This window comes from Desmodus rotundus, chromosome 3 (assembly GCF_022682495.2).
Source record: "Desmodus rotundus isolate HL8 chromosome 3, HLdesRot8A.1, whole genome shotgun sequence".
In the NCBI taxonomy this organism is placed as follows: Eukaryota; Metazoa; Chordata; class Mammalia; order Chiroptera; family Phyllostomidae; genus Desmodus; species Desmodus rotundus.
The window spans coordinates 155,029,561-155,038,189 of NC_071389.1; the positions used below are offsets into that span (position 1 = coordinate 155,029,561).

At 42.0% G+C, this 8,629-nt stretch overlaps 1 protein-coding gene across 2 annotated transcripts; it reads right to left on the minus strand.

The window, feature by feature from the left end:
• Nucleotides 1–1,605: 1,605 nt before the first annotated feature.
• On the minus strand, nucleotides 1,606–7,711 carry LOC128780479 (olfactory receptor 8S1). 2 transcript variants are annotated; one of them, XM_053920683.1, is made up of 3 exons: nucleotides 6,990–7,711; nucleotides 5,835–5,896; nucleotides 1,606–2,635 (listed from the first exon to the last, which is right to left on the minus strand). In XM_053920683.1, the coding sequence occupies exon 3, from the start codon at nucleotides 2,618–2,620 to the stop codon at nucleotides 1,688–1,690; it is 933 nt and encodes a 310-aa protein (XP_053776658.1). In that variant the 5' UTR covers nucleotides 2,621–2,635; nucleotides 5,835–5,896; nucleotides 6,990–7,711; the 3' UTR covers nucleotides 1,606–1,687. The 2 variants fall into 2 exon arrangements, with proteins under 2 accessions (XP_053776658.1, XP_053776659.1); XM_053920684.1 differs by lacking the exon at nucleotides 5,835–5,896.
• Between the last annotated feature and the right edge of the window lie 918 nt (nucleotides 7,712–8,629).

Below are 8,629 nucleotides of genomic sequence, written 5' to 3' on the forward strand. Positions count from 1 at the left end.
GTGTCACATTTACAAGCGCTACATTCATCCTTACATTCTTGACTTTACATTGTTTTGGCTGGAAGCCTGCGTAGGACATTTCTCTGAGTCTCTTGCTAATAGTCTTCTGGTTACATTTAACCAATTGGAGGCAGTGGTCTGTTTTAAAAATACTAATAATAAAGAAGGAGAAGAAGGAGAAGATGAAGATGAAGAAAGAGGAGGAGGAGGAGGAGAAAGAGGAGAAAAAGAGGAAGAAGAAGCAGAGGATGCAGGAAGAGGAAGATGAGGGTGAGGAGACAGCACTGCAGCCATGTTCTGACTCTGACAGGAGCAGCACAGCCCTTCTTCAGGAGTCTAGCATCATCTGCGGTTCCTCTCCTAAATGGTCCTGGCTCCGATGCCCCCAGCAGCAGAGCAGCCAAGGTAGAATCATCAGCTTCAGTCTAGGGTTGGTATAGCTTTATGCTTTTCTGCTTCTCTGGGCCCCGCTCAATTCTAATAACTTAGTATTTTTTTAAGATTTTTATGTATTCATTTTTAGAGAGAGAAGAAGAGAAGGAGAAGAGAGGGAGAGAAATATCAGTGTGTGGTTGCCTCCCGAGCGCCCAGTACTGGGGACCTGGCCTGCAAACTAGGCATGTGCCCTGACTGGGGATGAAACTGGCTACCCTTTGGTTCACAGCCTGCGCTCAATCCATTGAGCTCACCAGTCAGGGCTAATGACTTAGCATTAAATCATCTTCACTTAAGATATTCAGAATAAATAACAGTGTCCGTATGGCTTTACCTTTGGGTTTCTAAGATGGTTTAGCAAGCAGTTTTATGTAGATGTCTGTGATGCTTTGGTAGGTGGCTTCATGCAGTTCTTCTGACTGGTCTTCTTCTCTATGACCATTCTTTTGTCTCTCAGGAAACTCCTATCTAGGATCCTCTCTACTTGATGCACTTCTGATCTAAATCTCATCACTTTCCCCAGAACAAGCTTTACCACACTTCTTCTGTGGCACCAGTAAAACTTAGAAGGGGAAAAAGCAGGGCTTCTATACCACCCTAGAATGAGTGGCATTCGCTACATTTGTCACATAGCAGATAATGCTTCACAGGGCTTGTGGAAGGTGTCTGTCAGCCTGGACTAAAGTCCAACAAGCTGACTTCCTCTCTCAGACACTGAAGCTGCACCTGCCTTGCCTGGACACCCTTTTCAGTCAGAGCTCATCTTAAACCCACCTTCCACTCACTCCTCCATGAATCTGAAGCCGATGTCTTTCTTCGTTCAGAGACCTTGGTTTTTCACTTTGAAGCAAGGCTGTAACTCTAAATTCATACCCATAGGAATCCAGGTGAGCATGCAGGACATAAACAGTTTTTTCAATGTTAGGGATTTTGGTAATATTACACAAACAAAAGGAATAATATACCTCTAAGTCAAAACCAAATTATTTGTATTGAAATAGTTCTCTGATACATATTTTTCTGCCACTGAGAAAGATGAAATACAAACCAAAGGAAGCAGGGAAACGATGTGCTGCATTTTTGTGTGCACGTCCAAGAAAGGAGTCTTTAGGAGATAGCTTGTTATGTCTGACATTATGAGGGAACAAAATTTGTCCTTTGTGTCTATTACCTATGTAACTTGCTGTGATTATGCTGTTTCCCAGTCATCCTCTACCTGTTCTCTGCTATCTAGGAGAGAACTTGGTAACCCCTAAAAAAGATGCACACTTTTCTGCAACATATTTTTCAGACCTGCTTTTACTTCTTTGTTCTTTAAGCTATAGACAAGGGGGTTCACTAGGGGAGTGACCACACTGTACTGCATGGAGAAAACCACCTCCCATGGGGAGCCTGAGGTGGGCATAAGATAGCGAAGGAAGCCTGAAGCATAAAATAAGGTCACTGCAGTGAGGTGGGAGGAGCAGGTGGAGAAGGCCTTGCTTCTGCCTGAGGTAGAGCTGATGCTCAGGATGGTAGAGACAATGCGGACATAAGAGTAGAAAAGCAGGAGGAAGGTCCCAAAGGCATGCAGAAGGGCAGAACAGAGCAGGACAGCAAAGTTATTGGAGCTGTTGGAACAGGAGAGGGGGAATAGAGAAGGTATCTCACAAAGGAAGTTGGAGATGACTCGAGTCTCACAGAGGTCTAAGTTCCAAGCTAGGAGGGTGTTGATGAGAGCATCCAGAAAGGCCAGGCCCCAAGATCCCCACACCAGCCCCACACACAGCTGGTCGCTCATCATCTGACTGTAGCGTAGAGGGTGGCAGATGGCAGCATAGCGGTCATAGGCCATCGCTGCAAGGAGGCAGATCTCTGTTCCCCCAGAGTCAAACACGAAGAAGGCCTGGGTCAAACAGTCCTCCACAGAGATGGTTTTCTTCTCAGACAGGAGGTTCTCTAACGTCTTGGGCACCGTGACTGAAGAGTAACAGAGATCCAGGAAGGAGAGGTGACTCAAGAAGAAGTACATAGGGGTGTGAAGGTGAGAGTTGGCCCTGATCACCAGGATCATCAGTAGGTTCCCTGACAGAGTCAGGAGGTAAATTACCAGGAAAAACACAAAGAGTAGGGCCTGGCTGGGATGATCAGCAGGCAGCCCCAGGAGGAGGAACTCAGTCATGGTGCTGTGGTTCCTCAAGGCCATTGAAGGATGATAACCCTTTGGAAGGAAACAGAGAGAAAGAAGCATTAACTGCCTCCTCTAGCAGCCCAGAGTGTCCCCCTTTCTATGTGTGCATACCTTCCCCTCAACTTCCCATCACTGCTACAGTTGTCTGACAGCTCTCATGGTGTCCCTTGCAGCATAGCTTTCCCTTCATCGATGTCCTGCTGCAAAGTCTGAACTCACTGTGCTCTTTCCATTGGTTGCTCTTCTGTTACAAACAGCTCTAGAGAAATTTAAACTTTTTTTCCGATTTGACCCTTGAATAATTTTCTATCTCCTTAAACTGAGCCTTTGGTTTTGTTCTGTAACATTCTGGTCAAGAGCTAACTTTCTGCAGAGTATGTTCTAATCCTTCTTATTCTTCTTATTTTCCATCTTTCACTTCCAAGTCAAGACTCTGTAATAGAGTCTACTACTAAATTATGTACTATGTGTGCTGTTTTTCCCGTTATTATCTTTCACACACGTGAAAGGTTTACTCTTAAAATCAACTTGGAAAGCTCTGCGTGTGTGTGTTGGAGAGTTGATATAGGAAGAAAATTGCTAAACCTATTTTTTAAATAAAAAATAAAGTTAAATGATAGGACAGGTAAACCAAAACTGAATTGTCCATCAAAAGAAACCATCAAGAGAGAATAGGCAAGCTAGAGCCTGGGGAAAACTATTGAAAATAGTACACATATATGTAACCTATGCCCATAAATCAATCATAAATATGCCAATCACACTAAATATTACAATAATAAGAAAGTCAAATATCCCATACAAAAACATGGGCCCAAGACGAGAAAAGACTCTCAGAAAGGGAAACATGTGAATGAGCAGAAGGCTTATAAAAAGTTGCCCAACAGAGTCATCAGGGAAATGCACACAAAGACCACAATGAGGAGCCACTGAACACTCACTGGAATGGCTAACATTGCCAAGTGTTGGCAGAAAGTGTGGGGCACCTGGAACTTTTCTTGTAGAGTGTAAAGTAATATAATCACTTTGGAAAGTCGGGTGGTTTCTCACAAAGCTAGACATGTACCTGTTCTGTGCGTCAGCAATTTCACTCTTTAACAAAGTGAGTATGTTGGCAGAACGGCTTGTACAAAAATATTCACAGCACCATTTTTACCCTAACTGACATAAACTGGGGAGAAAAACCCCAAATGAGCATCAAGGACAGTGGATTAAACAATGGATAAAAAAATGAGGTGGTTTATTACAGAAAGGAATTCTGCTTAGCAAGAAATAGATAAACTGGTGATACATGCAACAATGTGGATAAATAATAATAAAAACATTTGCACTTGTACATTAATTGAAATGCAAAAAGTTTACATGTATACATTTTTTAAAATTAAAAACTTGAAAATCTGTACTCTGTGTAACTATTATACTGATGAAGATACAGAGCATTCTCTTTCTTTTTGAAAAATTTTGTGTATAAAGATTTTATAACAGATTTTATAATGTTTTAGAAAGATTTTATCTGTATTTGGAAAGATGGGACGGGAGGGAGAAAGAGAGGGAGATAAATATTGATGTGTGAGAGATACATTGACCAGTTTCCTCTTGCCCTCAACTGGGCATCTGGCGCACAACCCAGGCATGTGTCTGACTGGGAATCAAACTGCAGACCTTTAGGTTCACAGGCTGGTGCTCTATACACTGAGCCACACCAGCAAGGGCACAGAGCATTTTCATTGTGCCAGAAAGATCTCTGTCTGTTCCTTTTCAGTGATCTCCCCATCAGATCAAACCATTATTCTGATTTTTTCCATACATTTGTTTCTCTGGAAATCCATAAACATGGACTCATACATTTCTTTAGTGCCATTTGTGTTCTAGGTATTGCTATTTATCACAACAAAAACAAGAGGGCTGCATTATCTTAATTTTTGCAATGAGGAAACTGAAGCAAACAATGTACCAGTACTGATAGGGTGATTGAGCAGATGTGCCTCACATCTGTACATGACAACAATATCTGTGATGTTTTTTAGCACCTGGGTACCTGACTCCCGTTTTCTTAAGTATATGTGCTTCTCCTCACTGTGTGTCCATTTCAGCAATGCATGCTCTGAGTTTGTGTGTGTGCATGTGTGTGCCTTCATTTGGATATCCACTTAGTTTTGGCTTTTAGTAATAGGTGTTTTTCTTTTCTCTTCTTTTTCAGTGAAGCAACATGTTCTTTGAAGATAGGAATTAAGCTCTATATTGTTTTGAATACCCAATACACATTGCACTATAAGGCATGTGATGAGTCTTTATCAAAATTTGTAAAATGTAGAAAGAATGGAAAAGCTATGTAGGGCCTCTCCTTGAGAAATTTTCCCAGCTTGAATCCAGCTTGATTCGAAAGCAAACTAACCAAGAAGGAGACTGAAAGAAAAATAAATGCAAAGGAGTGTGGAGGTAATCACCTAGCTGTAAAGGATTGCAAGAAGGCTTTCCTGATAAATAACAGTGCCTACAACCCCTGATCCAAAGGGAGCATATCACACACACTAGCTCATTTTTGTCCATATCAGGAAGGTTGATGAAAACCACAACATTCAACCACCTATCTATTCACTCACTCATCCTCATGTCCTCTGATTATCCATCTGATTTTTCATTTATCCACTTCAGCATTTAGTCATCTATTCATCTATCCATCCATCTATTCACCTATACCTACCTCCTTCCTTCTTTCCTTTATTCCTCCCCTCAATCATTCAATAATCAACAAATATCTATAGATTGCACTGTGTAGGGTGTTGTACTTAGGCTGGACCGACAGCCTGCCATAATCCTCTCATGAACTACTGTATGAATGTACTTATTTGACTTAGATTTCAAATAAAATGCTCCCAATCCCCAAAGCTGAATTGCCTTTATAGCTTTCTTTATAACAAGCTTGAAATCTGACCCATCATCATACACTCAAACTCTGCCCCTTGAAGAACCCACTTGCCTGGGGTGGTAACTTATTACAATAATCTCTACTTGCCCACAGACACTCTGAATTATCTGTGAATCCTTTGGCTTTTGCCTGACACGAAGTGGTCTGGTGTTGGTGTTGCACATAGGACTCAAGTTGTATTTCTGCTGGGGCAGCCCATGAATTAGCCCTTGCTCTTCCTGGCTTGCTTCACTCATGCTATGCAGCATTTAGGCACCTTCCCATATTTCAAGTCCTTCTCAGGTATCAGATGCAAGTTACCTGTCAGTTGTGTCCAGTGGGTAATGTGTGGTCTAGGGTGGTGGCCCAAGTTAATTTAGACTCTGTGGTAAGGACGAAAATCAAATGGAAAAGTCAATTTTCCTGTTTTTCTCATCTATGTGCTTCTAGAATCCTGTTGAAATAAACATTCTCTCTGTCTTCTTCATTAGCAAGTTAAATCCATTCAATCCAATAGAAAAATTTCTAAGCACTTTCAATTTACTGCTTAGCTTTGAGCTGATAATGGCGTTGATTCTACCACACATACATACAGTGTACATGTGGCCACCCAACCCATCAGCAAGGTAGGTGGAAGCCCATATTGTAGGATTCCAGATTTTCTTACCCTAGTGCTCAACACAGACCCTTTGGTGACAAAATAGGGACAGGCTTATTTCAACAGCATAGTCAAAGATAAACACAAATTCCAAATTCTGTTCACTAGCCTTTAAAGAGGGAACAGTGGAATCCGCTGACACGGATGTCTTAATGATTATTTTTGAAATTCAGAAAAGGGGGAAGAGGGACAGGCGTCTTTCTTTACAGAGAGGAGAGTGGTATGTCCAAAATTGGAACCCGGTACTTTCCTATTAATATGATACTTATTTGCCAGTTTGCCGGGGATAGTTTTGCTTGAGCACTTCTCAGGTGGCCACTTTTTTCTCGTCTGCATTTTTTTTCAGATTCTATCTTAAGGAGAAGTGGAGCAGAAGGTTGATTTTTGAGACATTTTAAGAAAAATGTTGAATTCATTTTAATAAAAAACCCCAGATGATTTATGCTGGAATGTCACTATTGTGATTTCACATTAAAAACAATTTGTGTCTAAATTTAAAATTCAATCAGTTCTGGGGGACATAACACATTATTTTATTTATAAATTAATAAATCCTTCATGTCCAATGTTCTTATCCTATTATTTCCAAAGATATAGGTAGCTGAGGACTATTCCATGTGTAACATTTTACCTGCTCAGCATAATTACAGAGAAAGTTTTTAATTTGAAGTCATTGTGGAGGATGAGTAATGGGGTAGGAGGAATGACAGGTCTAGTGTTGGAAGGCAGAACTCCTTTGCCCCTGTTACCTTGGAAGGGGCGGGTCTCCTGGAACAGGGAGAAATAGTCAGTGTGCATGACAGTTACACTTCACATACCTTAGCACTTCCTCCCGAAACTCTTCCGTCCTTTCCTTTTTCTCCTCTCACCACCTACAATATTGGCAGCTAGAACTGACAGGGAGGTAAAGAAGAACAAAAGATTGAACTCTCTTTAGCAGATGTGATTAGACTTTTGGAAGAGGAGGGGATTCTAGGTCCCCAGGAACTCCCGGTCTACTCTGATATGTTTCCCCACAGGTAGGAACCTGCTCAGTTCAGCTTCTCTTACACCTGAAATTTATAATTAATGCAACTTGTAGCAAGAATGCAAGAAGTCAACAAAACCAATTTTTAACAATACTTTGGAAGCATAGAGAGACATGACTGAGTAGCTGGTAAGAGTAACTGATGACAAAATCCTTGTAGAAAAAACCCTTAAAGCCCTGACACAGCTGGTGCTCAGAGTCCAGAGCTGAGCTCCAGCACAAGGAAAGAATGATGAGAAGGCCCCTGTGAGAAGAGAGTCCTCAACGTGAGCTGTAGGTCTCCGGGTATGGTGGCGGTGGCCTGAATGAAGACCATTACAGAAATCATGAAGGACGTTACCCAGCTCCTGACACTTCTTGGCACACAAGACATCTCTTTGCTCTGGTCTTTCCATACACTAAGGAGTCATCCATAGTCGAGTGCTCTTTCTGTACACAAGAACCAATACTTCTAGAGCTCATTCATTCAACCTGAGGGCAATTTTCATTTTCCTTAGTTGGAAGTCTCAATGGTGGCAGGAAGATAGACAGACTGTCTTGATGAAGGAGTCTTGGGTAACTTACATGGTTAGTTACGTCTTTCTAACTAAATAAGCACAGAAGAAAAACACTCAGATTCTTACAAGAGGTATCGGCGAATCTTCTCATATGATCCAGATGAAATCCCATGGGCCTCTGTACTTTTAGTTGCCTTTGTGGGTCTAAATACTGGGCCAAGTATCAGTGAAGCAGGCAATTTCCACATATAACCCAACGGGAAGGCAACCAGTAAATTGGCCAACTGAATTTGGTGGCTTGGGAGACAGATGAGCCCATTTTTTGAATTCCCCGAAGTCACCACCAAATGCCAAACTCTAATTAACTACAAGGGATGGAATATGTAAGAACCATCAGGCACTCTCCTCAGGAGGGCATGTTGAAACTGTCAGAGCAAAGCAAGGGCCCTGACACTTAGGTGGATGTTTAGGGACTTGGAAGGGTATCAGGCTGGGTAGCAGTTTCCTGTGGGCCTGTGAGGAGCTCACAGGGAAGCTATACAGGGGCCCATGGTTTGCTTCTAAGTTATTTTCCTCCACCCACATGAGCTGGGGAATATCAACACCAGCGTTACAAGTTGTGATGATCAAAGGAGCCAGTCAACAGAGAAGATATTTTATGTGCCTAAGTAGTTTTGCCCATGCCAGGCTGATAAAGCTATAATGACCTGACCCACTTGTGGGGTGGCAGTCTCAGGCCCATGTAGTTACCCCAATTGACATCCCCACCACCAGAGGCATAGGTTCTTACTGTTTCATGCTCTCAAGAACACTTATGAGTTTCAGACTTTCAAATTTCTAACAATATGTGAGTACATATATGGTTTCACCTGTTCCTCCTCTGTTTTCATCTGAAACCAAGTGGTGAAGAGCCTCGAATTCCCCCAGTTAGCCC